We start from the raw sequence: 19,607 nt of genomic DNA on the forward strand, positions 1-19,607 counted from the left end.
GTGAGTGGCACGGACCAAAGTGCAGGCCGCAGAGAAAGAGAGATGATGGGAACCTTTTGGGGGGGTTTTTCACTGCAGTATAGAGTGCCGCGTTGGATTTCAGTGAGCAGTTTGATCAGCGGTGAAGTGGAGCTAACATTTTGTAACTGCGACTAAAGATTGGTGACACACTACAGTGTTTCAACCAGCAACCAGCAACACCTAAGCTCCAATACTCAATGTATTGGTATACTTAAACATCTGCACATATATGTACACACAACATTTTACCTTTTTAAAGAAAATCTGTTATAACATGTCATGTGATAACAAAAATCACTCAAGTGTAGCTGCGTGATGTGTTATTAAGGGCCAAAAATGATAACGCACAATACATGTTAAATAGAGTGCTTGGCTCTTCATTTCATATCTAATCATTATTAAGGAATTTATTCAGCATTTTCTTTAATTTGAAAAACTACTTAAGCACACCATACCTCACTCCTCTATTTAACATTGCTTCCATTGACCTTGACAGACAGTATATGCTAGCACACACCGTTTATGACCCCTACCTCCCTCCGCGTCTCTCTCATCTTTAAGTTCCTACCTATGCAAACACTGCAGTTCGTGATAAACTTCATCCGAAGCTATTTATAGTAAAGTCGATCTGAGGAATTTATTATTATGGATCCTTGGTGATTTTAAATCCATATTCATGCCATCATCAAAGCTAAATAGACAGTGTGAAGGACATTAGTGCTATCTTTAATCACATCACCACTTCTGCTATAGTTTAGGCTTTGAAGTGAAATGTGGACCTATGCTAAGGTACTGTAAAATGGGTTATGGGGGTTTTCCACAAAGATGGAAGGATTTCTCTTTAATGAGTAAAATGATTGAAATCTTGATTGATCGGTTAAGATTATTCCAAACTGATTGTTGTAGATCTGCAACAGATTCTCTTGATGATATTGACAGTGTGCTGAGATATCCAGCCAACTTCATTCATCCTATTTGGATAATCTCTTCTTTCCCACTTCTCATTTGTTTCCCAGATATACACTCAGATTGAATCATTAGCCTCAACCTACATTCAAGAGTTAAAATTGAGGATGATTCCCACGGTTGCTGTGCTAAATTTAGCTACTGTAAAATCTCATCTAAGCGGGGGGTGTTACACTATACAGAATGCGGATGTGAATTTGTCCTTTTTGCCTTTCTGTCCCTATCCCTCCAGGACAGCCTGGTGAACTCTAAGCTAACAGTAAGCCTGAAGCAAGTGGTGAATACAAAGGCAGAGATGTGGAATCAGTGGCTTAGGGGGTCCCTGACAAAGACAGTTAGTGGTAGAAACTCAATATGCTAATTTGATTTATCTTACCACATCCATACCAAAACAATAACAACCATCTACTCTGTTGTTTTCTCATACTCTATCAGTGTTTTTGCATCTTTTATCTCATTTACTGCTTAACTGTTGTAACCATTTACTTCCGGTGTGTAACCACAATTTTCCAAAGCCTACAGGGGTCCAAAGTGGAGGAGATATTTCAGGTTCGACATATTTTTCCCAAAGAAAATGTTACATTAATCATAGTTGGAGGACTTCTACAGCTTCAATTGGCAAGAAACTATCCCAGTTAAATTATTAATGTAAAAGATGAAATGCTTTATGAAATATATGGTTAGTTCTTTAATAAAAAGTCAAAGGTTCTAACTTGGATACATAGAAACACAAGGTGAGAAGTTAACTACGACTCCAAAGGAGCATTCCCGTAGGAAAACATGCAGTCACAGAGCTTATAATTCTGTTACATGCACAGCTAGCGGCACGTGAAAATGTAAGCTAATAATGCTTCTGGGTTTATTCTGAATTAATTCAGCAACTGTGACACTGTGTTTTGTTCCAAATTGCCACATCAAAGTTTGAATGTGCTGCCATTCAGATTTGTACCTCTGACTGGCCTCTGCAACACTCTTTTACAGTGGTCTGTCATGTAAAACTGATGTAGAAAAAAAAACATTTTCTGGGAAAATGCAACCCCTCTTTCTATGTAGAATAACATTGAGGATATCATTAAAGTAAAAATTTGAAATGGGAATGCAGAGTGGGGGGAAAAGTATTTCTGGAACCAACAGCTCCTCCTGCTTTGCAACTCTAGTGCTGCATTGCTATTGTATGACGGGTCACTGGCTGCACTGTTCATATATCTGATTAGCAGTAAATGAGCCAAAACATGCAGGAACAGCAGCATAATCTTTCAAGGGCAATGATGTCTGTCCTTCAACCCCCCCACACCTGGCCATTATGACCATTAAGTCTAAATGATCCATTCATGTGACTTGAATTAAAATGCTGCTGATACAAACCAGATGAGAATAAAGGAGGAGGCCTTCTGTACAGGAGGTGTAGATGGCTGCTGATCCAGAGTGTACAGTGTTTTGTTTTTTTGACATGTTGCAAAAACACGTCTCCATCATCATACTCAGTATTGCCTTTAAATTAAGACCTACATCTTTCTAATCTGATGCACCAGATGGTTTGTTACACAGAACCATGTGAGAAGTCGTCCATGGTAACTTTTTGGAAAAGACACTTTCAAAAAATACTCGGCAGGTGACCATCTTTCTTTCTCTGCTTCTTCTTTTTCTCTCTTGCTACTTTTGAGGAACAAGGTTTAGTCACCCGAGGAACTGAACTTTGTAATGGGTGCGATGAAACGCGTGCGACAGCTGTTCCGTAGCCAGAATTGCAGCCCTCTCTTCATGCATGCTTGACTTGCTGCCCTCATTCCTCACACTCCCAATGTCAGAGGGGTTTACAAAAAAGAGAACATTACTTATCAATTGAAAAATAAGTTATTGTCTGGCTTATTTTTCAACCTAATGCTCACCTCCCTGCTCCTCCGCCGACCCGTGCATGCAATTCAGCACACCATGTGGCCACATCTTTAATTTCTGTCACTTTTTTGTTTTTACTAAACACTGTCGCGATGGAACTGGAGTCCAAATATGGACCTTTGCAAGTCTAGTCAGAGGTAAGTCCCGTTGTATGTGTGTGCAAGCCCAGGTGTTTGTGTGTGTTAGTGTGGGACGGGTTATTTATGATGTTAGCTTCTTTGTAGTGTTTACATAGCTACTATATCATTTCATTATTTTTTTTTTTGCACCATAGATTTAGTTGGTTTGTTAGTATGAAATGCATACACAACACCGTACAGTTTTTTAGCTTTATGTAGTGCATAAATGTTGGGTTGACTTCTGTGAAAGACTTTTTAACAAAGAAAGAAAACAGTAATAACTGTTTGTAATATATAATATATCAAAGATAGCGATGCACTGATTCTTTATCTCCACACAAAGTGCAAGCAAGAGCCAATACTAAGAAGTGCAATGATGGATCAGAATTCAGGTTAAAAGTTATATCAGATGTGATCCTTCCTTTTTTCAGTGAACACTCTGTCAGCATATTTAATATCTTCATTCCAGGTAAAATGCTGATAAATGCTTTTGCATTTTAAGGAGGTCTGAGACTCAAGTGTCCTAGCCTCCACTGTATACAGTAGTAACTATGTATATCAATGCAAGTCTGGTGTGAAATGTCTTTAACAGAAGTCGCTGGCATGTTTTCAGTCCTCCCAAGACCTCTTTCACAACATACCGTATTCACTTGAAAAAATGCAAATGAAACAGCATGTACTTTTTCAATCTCTTTGTCCAAAACTGAATGACTAACCCAAGTAAACCCTCTGTGCTTAACCTGAGTCACCATTTTAAAATAAGTATAATTGCCTAAATTAGATCCATAAAGTTATTAACTCATTACGGACCGGTAGATTGTGTAACTGCACAGCGCAGTTCTGTCTGGCACACCTTAAAGAATAACTTAACACCAGGCTGAAAAGCAGCGTTTTCCTGTCAGGAACACCCAGCGGTGGCCAGAGGTGTGGTCTGTTTCACTTGTAACAACAGCCGATGGTGACGTCACGCGATACGCTTTTACATCACGCAGCAAGGCGAGACATGAAACCACCGGAGGTCAGCAAAAACAAGATTTTCAGAGGGTGTTAAGTACAGGAAGAGCATAATTGTTGAAGACAAACTATTGTACAAATCTTAACTGCTCTGCATTGTTGAATACAAGATGATGAGTAGTAGTAGTAGTAGTAGTAGTAGTAGTTTCACTTGTCCTTTATCTCTGGCTAGCGAAACACTGGTTTTTACTTGGTGGAAGTCAGAATCTCACTGAGGTAAGGGACGTTCCTCTGATCAGTGCTCATCCTGTGCAATTAACCAGCACCACAAACTCACTTTCAGACACTTCCTGAATTTTAAAATGAATATAACCTTGTGAGTGAGAGTTGCTGTGTCTTTCAAATGTGTTTCAGGGGTTGTGAGCAGCTTAACAATATCGCATACCGACACATTTAAAGAGATATACAGAAGGTGCTTCACTCCTTCCGTGGAACACTACGCAACTTTTTCAACCTGCTCTCTCACATACATACACACACACACACCCACACCCACACTCTTGAGTCTTGATAGTACAAGACTAGCTCAAAACCATGTGTGTGGTTAGAACGTGTATGAAACGCTCAAGGGCTTTTTTTTTTTTTTTTACAGGAAGTGGCAACACTCAGCAGAGGCAGATGACCAATGAAGTTACTTTGATCGACCAATGATATAACTTTATTCATAGGACTGACCCCTGCAGTCCAGCCAAATAAGAACAGTGGCAATTCCAATCGCTACATGCTTCTTTTATCTTTGATACCTAGTAGCCCTAGCATCCTCACTCTTACAGCCGAAACAATACCATAAATGAGTTCCGCACATTAAATTCCTAAATCTTCTCCTTTAATTTGAAAAGTGCTTTGTATTATTCTCTTTTGTTGCATTGTTAGAAAAAAAGGTTACAATGTAGTAGTCAGTAATGAATTTGAATGACAGTGGGAGCTCCCTGGATGTGCTTTCCTTTTAATTGAAACACTTGTCCGTGTTCTCTTGGCTTCGCTGGGAAAATTGGACAACAAAAAAGTTTAGAGCTGTTAAGCTAATGAATTCTCCTCTCTACCTCTTCTCTGACACAAACAGAGCTTAACCACAACACTTTATTATTTAGATGAACATGTATAATGAACATGAAGATTTATCGCACTCTCTCTCTCTTGTACATTCACACTCAGGCACGCAGTTGATTAATTTAATCCTGGCAGCCCATTCTATCGCTGCCGTTTTCATTACCTTTCCTTCTCTGACTCGCACAATAATAATCTTTCTAAATATGGCTGAATGTGTCCCATGCATATGAGTTCAATAAGCCATCCCACTGGAATTTACTATTCAAGTAACGTCTGCTTCTTTTGCCGCTAGAGACAATTTTTATTGCTCTTTTGGAGCGCTCCACGCTCCCACTTATAAATCCAAGTTTCTCAATTTTCTTTGCTCAACAGTCTCCAGCTGAGGACACGCATTCACTCCGTTTCTCCTCCCTTTTTTTTTTTTTTTTTGAAGCGCAGCGATTGACTCATCTCCTCACTTTCATCCCCACAGAATTATCCAGAGCTACGTGCTAAGAGAAGAAACAGGGGCCCTCTCATCAGAGGCGTCAGATATAAACAAGGCCCACTTGAGCCGGCGGGGAGGCATCATGGCTTCGCTTTACACTTCCCACCCGGCGGACAGCGGGCTGACCCTAGACCTGTCGCTGGAGATCAACAGGAAGCTCCAGGCTGTGTTGGAGGACACGCTGCTGAAGAACATTACCCTCAAGGTAAGACTTCTTCCCAGCAGGCATCACATCCTGCTGATATTGAACTGTACACGCAGGGAACTGATTTATATAACATGATATTATTGATGATGCAGTGTTATTCAAGGCCTCTTAATGAGAAGTGAGCGTGTCTTTTCTTAAACTTAGTTGACTTAAGTAGGTCAGTGTCACGCTCTGTCTTTGGAGTCTCACAGCCTGATGTGAAGTGACTTATCAAAGTGTAGGAAGTGCACCATTAAAAAAACCCGATTAGTTAAATGCAAATACATAAAAGTTCATCTTAGGCCAGTCAAATAACAATTTAGTGTATGAAAACGCACATTAATTACAAAAATGATGCACTCCTAATTATTACAGCTCTCAAAGCATTCTGTTGTCGTAGCACTTCAGTTTGCCCTTCAGTTTTGCTGATGCTGATATTTTTTGCAAAGTTGTTTTTTTTGCCCTTCAGTGCCTATTTAAAAAATATGCTCATGCTTTTTGAGTCAGTCATCATAAAACTATGTGTCTAAATATAGTCCAGGTCTTACATTTTACTCTAATTTAGCATTTAATGGTTTATTAGTGTCCCACACATTCACTCAGCTAATAGCAATTACCTTTTTTGTGTGTTTTTCATACTGAAAATTTCCCTGACTTCATTTAAGCCCTCACACCTGCCCAGGAGACTACTGCTTAAAGCTGCAACTTACCATTACTTCCTTTATCAGTTAAATATGTTGACTATTTTCTTGATTAATCAATTAGTAATTTAGTCTAACCATTGAACTTGGCCTCATGCAGAGGCAGTAGCTTATCTTCCTCTCAAATCCATTTACTGTCCATCAGAGAGCAAAGCTTGATTATCTGTGCTGAGAATCTCATGCCGGGACATCCGTACTTTCTTACACAGGCATGTGACAAGTTTCTTTGTGATTGCGTAATGAATCTTTGATAAAACATTTTAGATGTCGTCTCAAACATTACAAATACCTTGAACTTATCTGAAGCTTTATTGTCAGGACAGAGCTCATCAGGTTGTCTCAGCCATCTCAGTTTTAGGAGAGATTAACATTAAACTGTGGTCTAATTAAGATCCTGCATTATTAATACTTACATTAATTAAGGAAATTGTGCCTCACTATAATTGAGATGTGTTTTTCTTCCTCACCAGCTCCTGACATGAAGTAGCTGATTTAGCTGATACTCACAGTAGTCTTCCATTTCTGTACCTGAGGGTTTTTTGTTTTTTTCTGGATGAATGAATTGAATTGGGATTTCAACCAAACCAATTTAGGGACATGTTAGTGGTAAATGAATGAATCCGTTCCACTTCTCGGCTCTCGGTTTACAACAGCAGTCGATCCTCCAGAGGTGATGTGTCCAGATGGTGCAGTCTTCCCATAAGAAAATGTGGCACCAGGACTGAGGCAGCCTGTTGTGATTAGTTTATTTCAACTCAATGAAATATGCAAATTTCCGTCATTCGACTTACATTCACCACCCAGCTGGTCCATGCATGCCTGAACCATAATGTCCCTGGATTGGATGAACTTATATTTACATGGGTTTTGTCAGTGCATGGACATTTTAACATTGAATCTTGGGTTTATTAGAATCCTGCGGACACATAGCATCATTAGCATTTATTTAGGGTCGTGTTTCTGTCCACCTGAGGAATGAAAGTCCAATATTACTCTTAATATACTCTCCTTTAGCTCTGTTTTTGGTGTCTTGAGGTAAATATCTGACTCTGTAGCTGCTAATTGCTCCACCATGTTCACCAGCTAGTTGCTAACGTTGATTATCTGCCATTTGGTGCTCTGCAAGTAGCTTACAGAGGTTTCTTAGAGCTTTTTTAGAATGAGCTGAAAGTGCTGAATAGAGTTGCAGAGTCTGATTTGTATTTGAGTTTGTCACTAAAAGCATCCAATTTCTCATGACACGTAGTCGTTTGATCTATTGTTCATAGGAATACAATCACTGTCCAGTACCTGTTTTTATATAACTTAACATTAACTTATATGTCACCATGTCTACATATTTGAAGGTGTCCTACTTAAAGTGGGTTAAAAAAGGTTTTCACAACATTCATTAAAGCTTTCAATGCATCCATATAAACCAGAAGAGCACAAATGTGTCACTATCCTACCTGCATGAGTGATAGCAGCCTCTTTGATATTTGTCTTTTTTTCAATACTTTTATTATGTATTTTTATATTTTGCAAACAAGCATCTTCCTATTCTCTCTCTGTTGACTGAAACTTATCTTAAAGCCACTCTGTGCAAAAACTAAATGAGATAATAAATTGGTAATGTCGGAGAATTTTCCGGCAGCAGCTTTCCTTTCTGTGGATGACAGATGATTGGCAGAAAGCAGGACGTAATTATATATGAACACTCAACAAAGGACAATAAAAACAAAACAGACTGACAAAGCCAAATTAAGGTTTGTTGTGATGGATAATCTAGCTGCCACAATTTTCAAGTCTGTAATGATATTTTTTTCATACAGTATTATAAGAATTAATGGTCACAAATAGCTTCTTAAGTTCTGAAGAGGAGGCGCTGCTTTTTTTCAGCTTTATACAGAAAGTATCTAGAAAATTATAAAAGCCAGAGGCAACCTTTTAAAAACAACATTATTTTAATTTCAGTACACTGTATGAATATGTCAAAGACTTTTCTCTATAGAGATAAATGGCATTAAGACAAAAATGCTTCCTTTTCTTTTTTGTACTATTATTGTTGACATGCAGGTATACAGGTATCCACACCAATCCACCTCTCATGAATTCATGCTTTAATGTTGCATTTGAGTCATAAAATCTTTTCTGATTCCCAGGAGAGCCTGCAGACGCTGGGTGCAGAGATTGAGAGGCTCATAAAACAGCAGAGAGACCCCAGGGACGAAGCAAGGAGGAAGTGACACAACCACGGCGCAGGAGAGAGAGGAAATAAAAGGACCAATAACAATTTAAGGGATCTCCAACCCGCCATTTTTGAAGTAGACACACTCGTACATATGAAGGAACGATTATGAATGTGTCAGTAGCACCTAAGGTTGCTTTTTTTTTTGGAGGAGGTCTTGAACTCTGTTTGGATAATGTGTCTCTACTTACTTGAGCAGTCACTAGTCCATCCACATTGGGCCACATCTGTTTCCTCCTTTGATAATGAATCTTCCTCTGGCAAACATCCGTCTCCTCTGAGCCATGCCAAGATGAACATTTGGGCCTGTTGCTTCAAACTCTAGACTCTGACTGCCTTGTAAATGAATCGACTGAAGATGCCATAATTCTGAATGTATCGCAAGTTCTATCTGGAAAATTAGAAAACACTGATTTACCAATGATTGTTCGCATAAGAAAATGGAAAAGGCAAAGAATTTGTTTCCTGCAAATTTAAAGTCTCCTGGTACATCTCTGTCCTCACAGCGGCTCTGCAGTGAACTGAGGTGAGATGATCATCGCCCAGCATGCTCTCTCGACTCGTCTCCTGATGTCCGTCCGCCAATAAGCCAAATGTATTATTGAAAGGCTGCTTCTTCAGCTCGACATCATTACACAGCACTCCATATGTGAAGCAAAAATGGAAGAAAAAAAACAAACAAACAGATGTACCACCTGCGTCATATCATCGCCTTTTGCTCTGCACAGCACCTGCAACCAGGCTGGTGAAGCAAGGTGCCTCATATCAGCAGAACCACCCATCTGTGTGACACCGGTGCTAAGACTTGAGGAAACAGACTGTTTCTTTGCAGTCTTCCATGCAACCAACAGCACTATGCTACCCAACTCTGAAGATGCTTAAAATTGAAGAAAATGTATGAGAAATATAATATCATGCTAAGGTTGAAATTTAGAGCTGGTCTTTAGTTTGGCCATTTTGAATGTGTAATTGTAATTTATTATTTTTTGTTGAAATAGTTTTTTTTTTCAGTGTGTCTGATTCTCTTTTTATTTTTTATTGTTGTATGTTTTCTTTTGAGAAGGATATTCTTTTAGAAATGTTCATCTTTGCTCTTAACTGAAAATAATCCTGCAATGAATACTTCAGGCATTTCTTGTTTTTTCCTCACAAATCTGTTTAAATGTTCCAGTTGTTCAATATTACCAACCTGTTACAACTGCAGATGTTTCAGCCTCCTGAAAAGTGGCTTGTTGCTGCAGCATCATTGGCATTCCTCTTTTCAGCTAACGGCTTGTAGAAACTTTCTTTGCACTGTGTGCAGAGCATGATCAGGTGGGGAAAAGACTTAAATGTTAAGGTATTTCTGTCACACTCCTCTTTCCTTTTTATTTCTAGTGTCACCGAGTCCATTGAAGTAAATCCAGTGTAGAAGGATCTGAGGAGAACAGGAGATCTGTAGCTGTAGCTCAGGAAAGCATACAGAAATATATCCAGGGACAAAGTGCAATGCTGTTCCTTTCATTAGATTTTTTTTCTGAATGTGTTAGTGGGCCAGTAGACTGTTCTGTTTGTATGTCTGGGTTTATGCTTGTGTATGTGCAACATACAGGTCTGTACGACTGCCGGTGTTTTGCATATTTAGAAACATCCAAAAAATAGTGTGTGCATATATGCGCATGCGTGGCTGCATGTGTGCCTTTTTTCTTTTTTAAACCTCTCAAGCTTTCATGTTTACCATGTGTGTACATACTTGAGCCGTCAGGGCTTACAGGCCTTCACCAAGTTGACCATGAAGTTTTTTCCCTCCAGAGGGGTAAACATGATTTGCATTTAGACCAGAGTCTGACAGCCACATGAACATGCACACACCTGCAGCTCCTTACCTGTCCGCTATGCTGCTCACAGGGAACACAATAATGCTTCTCTTTCTCATTCACAGCTGAGAGAGTGTGTGTTTGCACTACAAACACATAGGATGAAGGGTATATAGAGCCAAGTCAATCCACCAATAGTAAAGTTTCCTCTGTCTTTATTTGATCTGATTGTAGAAGCTGTCACGACAGACAAGCCCCCCCCCCAAAAAAAAAAAATCGTGAATGGTTGCAGGCCGATCCCCTTCCAGTGCACCCTGAGGCTATGTTGACACGGCCCACTACGTGAATAGAGATGAAAGTTTCCAGGATTGAGGTCATGGACTCCCTAAAGCCTTCGTGCTGCTGCAGAGGGTGCTCAGTGTTTGATGTAGCAAACTGATTCCTTTGCAATGTGGGATCAGTAAATAAACTAACAGGCACCAAACCTGGTGATGACATCTTAATTCTCCTTCAGACAGAAACTTACTAACATTTTTAAACTTGCAAAAAAAAAGAATCCAGCATAGGTTTAGTAAGGTTGCATTACATCATTTTACAGGTTTCTTGTTCTTTTCAGCCAGTTAGTAAACTGAAATAAAACTCTTTTCGGTCTTTAAGTGATAAAAAATCATAGCAGTCTGTTTAGGCATGTTAATACATTTCCTCCAATTTGATCAGTGTGTCAACCGTAAGAGACGGAGCACCTGCTAATATGAGATTTTCCACATTTCCACGGCCTTGAAATGAAGCCACGCTGCAGCATCGTGTGGATGAATGAGCAGAACCTCACTATACGGATATGAAGAAACGATGTTCAGTATGTGCGAGTGTTGAAATGTGACGTTAAATGAGAAGTTTGTCTCTTTTTTGTGTTTTCTCTCTGCTGTGCAATGATTCTTCTCGCTCTGTTTTGTGGAATATTCAAACTGTGATCATACATTTGTAGATATTTCATTATGTAAAATGATGCTGAGATGTTTTTAAAAATACCGATTCTGGATTATGTTTGTATATATGGTGTTTCCAGGGAATAAAAGGAGATGTGTCTTAACATAGTTTTGTTTTTCGTTTGTTTTTCTTTCCCCCCATCATATTGACATTTTAATTTTTGTTCACATCTGTTGTCCTCACACTGACACTTTGTGGGATACAGCTTTAGGTCCTGCTTCAAAAGCAGCAGTGTAAGCAGTGCTGGAGGTCACGCACATTACTGCGCCACTGTCAGTCAAAGCAGATGGCCTCTGAGATGATTTAAAAGCAGCACTGTGGGAAGACTCCCAAAATCAGAATGAAAACAAGCATGAAGTCTACTCTGCAACATGACATTTTAACTGAAAGTCTCATTCTTGTCTTACTAACCTAGTTTGTTAAAGAGAACTGGGACAAAGCTGAACAAAAGTATACATTCATAGGTAGATATAAAAGACAGTTGCATGTTGAATTGTGTGTATTAATGTGTCTTTTGGTTTTGATCAAAATCATGAGTCATACAAGCAGTTTTGTTGAAGAATATCCTTAGTCACCCTGTCAATCTGCACACATGAAGATGTTACATCATGCATGAGCTTTCTCTATTATTCTTTCCCACGCGTGCACACCTGTGCGGATATTCAAAACCACCTACAGACCAGCTGATAGCAACTGTCATCAAAATAATACATCATTTAACGGAAAAAATAAGACATTCTTCTCACGTATAGATGAAATTTCCCATTTTCTCCGCAGGCACAGTAGTGCACAGAAGGTACAGATATCTAATTCAGACCAATGGCTACTGACAGGCTATTTTTAGCTCCCTGATAACGGATTCTCCTATCAGCTTAGATGACCACCCTTGAATTCATAAAGCATTGCATTGTCCTTTAGATGAGGCGGCAACAGTAGCTCTCAAGGTATAGAGATAACAAGTCTGTCCTGGTCAGTCTATGATATTCACAGCTGCAACATAGAGATAAAAATATTTTAATTTAAGTGGGACTTTAATAGTCTATTGTTATCTTTGCTCTTAGATTATTATTATTATTATTCATGGTGTGATTTGATTTTTTTAATAGTTTTCAGATCTCACCATGTGTGTCATGATCAGGCAGAGGGGAGAGCAAAGACTTTTTGGGCCAGAAAAAAAATGATAAATGCCTCATACTTCTACAGTTTTAACTCTCCAATCATATAGAATAGGAACCACGCTGTCTGGCCTCTCATTGACTCTCATGACTTTTCAAAGGCATTAACAATCATTATCAGAGACTGAAACATCTCTTGTAGAAACCGCAGTATTTCACCCTGACATGCATTTCCCACATCAGGCTGAAAACAAGAAAGGCACATTTTACATAGAGCTAAAATGAAAGTTGATTGCAAAAATGAATACGCAAATATTTTGATAATTGGTTTATTGTTTTCAGTCACTTTTAGGCAATGATTTTAAACATTCCCTAGTTCCAATGTCTCAGTTGTGAGAGTTGCTGTTTATCTTTGTCTTTTATGATAGCAAATTAAATTCTTGGGGGTTCAGACTGTTGATCTGACAAACAAGCAATCTGACCTCAAGAAAGCAATCTTGTTATTAGAAAGGTTGATTGCCATTTCTCTGACAATTTGTAGATGACGCAGTTAATTAATTAATCAGAGAAAATAATTGGCAGATGAATCCATACCAAAAAAAATTAGTTACAGCACTTATCTCACATGAGTAGTGCCATTAAAATGAGAATTGAAAACTAAAATGTTATGACACTGATTTATTTTAAAGGCAATAATTGTTAAAGAACCTTGGGCACTTCTAAACATTCTAGGTAACAGCAACACCTGTAAATCTGATTGACAACACTTACTACTCGCCCATACTTACCCTTATAACCAGCACTATGAATGTTTATGGACAAAGCAACCATTAGCAGCATAATTACTTTCAGAGTCTCAGAAAAATGCCTGAGACAGCAAATACAAGAAAATCAATATATAAAAATATAGAAATAAAAAAAGTTTAAGGAATCAAAAGTACATAAAAATCCAGATCATAATGTGATTGTTTAAAATAATCATAAACAGTGCAAACTGATAGGTGAGGTGGAAGTTTTGAATATCTCTCGTCTCACCTGCTGTAAGCTTGCAGGAAACATACTGAGCATATGGATTGACAGTTCAGACTTGGATCATGCTGTTTGTAGTTGAACCACAGGCATCAAACGTAGGAGCAAGTTACAAACCTTCAAAGCTATTTTAGCAAAACATACTGTAGGTTTTCATAGGACAATGCCCTTAAATTATTGTAATGTCTCTTTGTCAAAAAATAACTTAATCAATGACAAACTGACAGAAGCAGATCCATATATGTACCATTATAGCACATGTGAGCATTCAAACTTGTCGCTTCATTCACTATTTAAAATAGTCATTTTCAGGAGGAACTGCTGCAGTGGTTTACTATCATCACATTAGAATTAGTATTTACTGGATGAAGGTGAACATGTGAATGATAGTCTAATCTAGTCTTTAGGATAGTTTAAATGTAATGCATACATGAAGCCAAATAAAAGTACAATTGCGTCAGCCGACCTGGGGAGACCAATCACCATCACAACTTAATTTTTGACTACAACAGAGACGCTCTCAGGGCTGAAGTGAACCGTAACAGTAGTGTTGTCAGTGATGACAGTGAGGAGAGCAACAGGACTGTCAGGCTTATCTGGCTCGCCTTCCCACTGCAAAATACAAACAGTACGATCATGAGTACAGTTCCAGATGTAAGGCTGCAAGTCATACACTGTGTAAAGTTTTGAAGTTAAAGGACCAGTGTGTACGATTTAGTGGCATCTAGCTGTGAGGTTGCAGATTGCAAACAATTGAATACCCCTCCTTCCCCCTCCCCTTCCAGGTGTGTAGGAGAACATACGGTGGCTGCAAGATTTCCGATAAACATGAACAGCATTCTCTAGAGCCTGTGTTTAGTTTGTCCCTTCTGGGCTACCGTAGGAACATGAAGTGCGCAACACGGTGCAACCTGGCGGCCTCTGTGGAAGGGGACTCGCTGCCTATGTTGTTATAAAAAGCTTCTACCAAGTATGTCTGGATGCGACTCAATTTTACACACTGCACCTTTATCTGACATATCTCTATAATAAAAAATTCCATGGCAACCATATTGTTCAAAGTTGTAAGCCTACATATGGGGATGCTGAACAAGTCTGTAGCATTTGATATTATTTCATTTGTAGGTGGCGCTACAAGATTTACATTTTTTTGCATCAGCTCTCTACAACAGTTGGCGCACATCTGCCTGGACAGATGTGTCTTGCTAACTAACTATATCTGTACAGCTGCTAAAATAATAACTTGTTTCAGTGAGAGTGGAGCTAGACTTGTGATTCTGATGCTCCAAATTTCGTTGTGAGTTTAATTTGACTTTGTTTCATATGCCAACATCTCCAAACGACTTAACTTTATTTAGATGATGTCATGTTGCTGTCTGTGTAGTAGTATGTACCACTCTGTAACTGATTAAATAGTTTTCTTTCATGCCTAAGTACTAGTAGATTTAGTACTATAGTGGCCTACATGAAACACATCAGCAATTTAAAGCAGGATCCCTAACTTCGTCCTTCAGTGTTCAATGCATCACTGGATGGATGCAACACAGAAGAATGGATCTGCTATATAAATTAAGTATTTTAATTATTACTACCATTATTATTAATTAATAAATAAGCATTTCTGAACACGTTTTTTGTTTTTCTTGCAGCTCATAGGCATAAATTCTGAGACAACTTTTTTGAGACAGCTGAAATTTCATGCCTGGATGAGCTCCATGCTTTTTTTTCCTATTACTTTCTCATTTTGTACAAATGTTTAACATCTAAATGAAGATGCTTAGGTGAGACATGGTTTGAAAGTAACACCTTGAAGTTGTATCATGCGTCGGAACATTTTAAGTCACAATTAAAATGGCTGTTTATTCAATGTTAATACTGTCAGTGAGAAATTATATCATGTCACAAGGTTTGGCGGAAAGGCATAGAGACTGAAGTTTCCCCTTCAGTCTTTGTAGTCATCAGCCTCTATCCTTCACAGAATGCTTTCTATTCCCTACCATGGGTTTTTACTACCTACAGTATATACAGTAGGTTTTTTCATTTGCCATCATAGGTTTAAAAGGTGTGCTGATTTAGTCTTCTCTTCTAATTCATTCAGTCCCAAAATCAACATTTCATTTTCTAAGTTAGCCTTTCATCCTAAACATTACCGTTTATTTGTTAAGCATTCCAAACAGAAAGCGCTTGTTCCTTTATTATTGCTCACACTGACTACCCTTTCTCTTGTTATATTTCCATGTTAACATTATTAAAATCCAGACAATTATGATCCACTATCATCCCTCTTTTTATTGCCAAATAGTAATCCCATGACTAAATCCTGGTTTATTGATGACTTAAGGCAAGTGCTTCTTGAATGTGGTCTAAGCCTTTTGGAGTCCTCAGGTGTTGCTGCTTTCTTGGCTATGCAGGATACTTCATCCTCTTCTCTCCAACAAATGGGCCGCTGGTCATCTTCAGCATACTCCACATACATTGTATCTGACTCCAACATCATCCTCTCTGCTCACAAAATCCCTCAAGCCCTAAGACTCATGAGGTAAGTCATGCATAAAGCTCGTGGTGGTTGCTCATTTATGATTTCAAGCCTTTAGCTTTTTCTTCACAGATTTTCTACCTCTCCCCTTTTTCCATATCTGAATCCCTAACAATTGCACATGTGGATGAATCACTCCTATTGCTATATGTTTCTGTGTAATAGTCTGGTACATTGTTTCATGACATCATCCTCACCTCCTTTCAGATTTGAATAGATAGCACCCACAGTAATTAGATTACATAAGCAATCAGACTACATAAGTAATCTGATTACGCCCACAGTAGTATGATTACATAAGTAATCACATTACTTTCACATTAATCAGATTACACCCACAGCAATCTGATTACATAGGTAATCTGATTATATCCGCAGTAATCCAATTACATAAGTAATCTGATTATACCCACAGTAGTCAGTAATCAGATTACATGGCAGAGGTAACCAGAGGTGGCTGCTGATCAGTCAACTCACCTCATCCAGCAGGCTACAATTTGAAACTCCAAAACTTTCAAACGTCCTCCAAAATGTCAAAAACATTCTTCAAAACTAGGGCTGGTTATCAGTGCTTGATACCTTTAAAGTATCGACTGAAATAACAGTACCAAGTAGTAACAAAACTGCTCCAGTCAAATGATCATATGGTTTAACTTGCAGCCAATCAACGATAGCATTCTTCAATTTAATGGAATGAGTGATTTGCCCACTACTGCAGCAGCTACAACCCATACAGTATGTTGTGATAATACTTCATTGTACAGTTGTGTACAATTACTTAAAACATATTTAAACAATTTCAACACTTTCAAAATGTATTTGTTTAAAAATCATTTGGATGAGGAGGAGTGGATGTATTTTACACAGCTGAATGTTTCCATTCATATGACGGATATTGAATGAAGTACAAAAAAAGGTATTGAATTATGTACTCTGTACTGGTATCATAATTTTTAAAAACGATACTCAGCCCTATCCAAAACTATCCGTATCCGTATCCACAGCATCAGTAACAAGCAGTCTAATTGGCTAGCAAAATCGGGCAGCTTCCAGCCTTCAGAAGTATTTTGCACATTCTAGTTACATTCTAATATTTTCCTTTGATTCATTGTTATTCTACATCACCATAGGCCTGTCCAACGAATATGTTTTCCTATCACTTGTGTACAAACATAGATCTTTTTTAATTGGAAATATTCATGTATCCAACTGGTTTGTCCCATTAAAAAAAATAGCCCTATTGTATGTGGAACCTCAATCTAATGCTCTGATTGTATGCTGCTCTCCTGCCCTGCCTCTTAACATGACACCTCACTTCAGGCTCAAATATGGAAATTGAGAGTATTCATTTTTCTCCAGGAGGGCGGCACTCAAACCAGAATACTGTCATGTTCATTCAGATTTTTGATTCACAAGGTGTAAGGCTGCTATGTTTATGAATGGGTCCATACATGAAATGTAACCAGACCTCCTTCTAAGTGTGTATAGTGACATTTTCTCACAACATTATGTCTGTACTTCTGAATCTTTATTCTAGAGGTAGATGTGAGTAAAGTCAAAGTCTTTCGTCAGTTTAAAATTATTTATTTTTTTCAAAATAAAATTGTTCATAAGAAAATGCATTTATAACAATTAAACCAGTGGGCCACAACCTTTTTAGCTTGTGAGTGATTTCTCCAGTTAATATTCCAGTCACATTTCAGATATTTTGCACATATTTTGGAGGTTAAAGTATACCGTGCTTTTTTGGGAACCAAAGGACTAAACTTCTGAGCTATATATAAAATAATTCAAACTAGCTTCACTTCCACCAGCTGCAACAGTAAAATGCTGTGTTTATATTGACACATCTGTATTAACAATCTGATAATGTTATACATAACAATATATCAGTCATAGAGGCCATTGAGAGAGTACTTGAAATACATTTTGGTGAAAATACTTCCGTATGTAGGCTAAGTAAGATTTTGAAAAAGGTAAAGTATTTTTACATTCTAATGTTGGTACTTTTATTGGACTAAAGAAAGTGTGTGAGCCTTTCTGCTTCACATGCAGTTATTAAAAATGAAAGGGGCTTATAGGAAGTCACGTTTGGACTTAATTAAGGAAATGGGTCACTTAAGCCATCAAACTGCGCTTGTATTTTGATGTGGGTATTATTATTTTTTATTTAAATTGAGGTGATGTGTTTTTGAATTTCAGGATTTTGTAGCATCGTTTTATTTTGAATGCCTTTATGTTTGTTTGTCTTTTAGCTTCTTTGGACCATGTTAGAAAATATGTGCTGTCACCTTTTCATGTTATCCCTTTGATTTTGTTTCATGTCTGTAATCCATTAATAAATCATATCATATGTATTTCTTTTACCAATAACATCAAGTTATGTAGTCTAGTCAAGGAACCTGAGGTGGTCAGTGCTGTCCAGAGGAACAGTTGAGAAGCTGAGGAGGGTTCAGGGACCTAATGCACCACTGTGATATTTAGAAGGTGTGACACATTGGCCTTTTACTGTGAGGGGGGAAAAAAAGGTATGTTGGCGGGCTTGCAAAAGGGCACTTTTCCCCTTTTTAGATTGCAGTTTGGCCTCCGAGAGGGCTTTTAACACTCTGTGAAGCCACTCATCATGGGTGTGTGTGTCCATCTCTTGAACCACAATGTTATTGTGAGAGACTGTTAATCCACCCAGAATGGTTAATGTTGTACTTTCAAAGCACAGGCTTTGTGAAGGATTAAGTGCTGCAAAGAGACTTAACAGTAAACATCTCTATCTGAAGACGCTTGCATATGTTATGATGATGATCAAATATCTGCAGTGAGAATGGGATCTAACTAACATGTTTATTTTCTCAGTAGATTAGACAACCACAAGAGATAAAGAATTCAACAAAGCTTGCTTTAATCAGTGTAGTTGCCAGCTGCCTCTGGAAACTTAATAACATTGTTGGACACACACAGTCATCCTGTACACAAAATCTGAAGGCATCAAAAGAGGACCTTTGGATCATCTGACGCTGAATCATCAGCTTAATAGGATTTATGCCATGGATTTATTAAAAGGTCATGGTCTACAGTATGAGGTTGGCTCACCTGAAGTACAATTGGGAAGAAAGTCAGAGTGGACTTTTGGAGCCACAGTGCATCAATATACAGACTGTGCCAAAAGTTTGTCATTTGGAGTCGTTGGAATTACTCACCAGTGAGAAAATAAAGATACATACTGCATATCCAGGTGCTGAATAACACTCATAGGTAAATTGATTCATACAGCATACAGCCCCTTTTGTATACGTGCAACTTTGGGTGTCAGTTGAACCCTCAAGAGACAGAACGGTCTAGTACTCTGTCAGCATATCACAGCACTCCAATGTTGCTCTCTGTAGATGCTCCAGCTTAATTTCTGGTCAATTTCTAGTATTAAAAAGTAGAACTGGCTGCAGAACTTTCCATGCTTTCCACTCTCTGTTGTTCTTATTGCA

At 38.3% G+C, this 19,607-nt stretch overlaps 1 protein-coding gene across 1 annotated transcript in view; it reads left to right on the forward strand.

The window, feature by feature from the left end:
* Nucleotides 1-11,537, forward strand: part of ccdc186 (coiled-coil domain-containing protein 186) — a 29,426-nt gene extending 17,889 nt beyond the window's left edge. Inside the window, exons 15-16 of the mRNA XM_062442943.1 lie at nt 5,539-5,758; nt 8,583-11,537. Coding sequence (XP_062298927.1) covers nt 5,539-5,758; nt 8,583-8,666 — 304 coding nt within the window. The 3' untranslated portion in view covers nt 8,667-11,537. The remainder of the gene's footprint in view (nt 1-5,538; nt 5,759-8,582) is intronic.
* The last annotated feature ends 8,070 nt before the right edge of the window (nt 11,538-19,607 follow it).

Source organism: Scomber scombrus, chromosome 21 (assembly GCF_963691925.1).
Source record: "Scomber scombrus chromosome 21, fScoSco1.1, whole genome shotgun sequence".
NCBI lineage: Eukaryota > Metazoa > Chordata > Actinopteri > Scombriformes > Scombridae > Scomber > Scomber scombrus.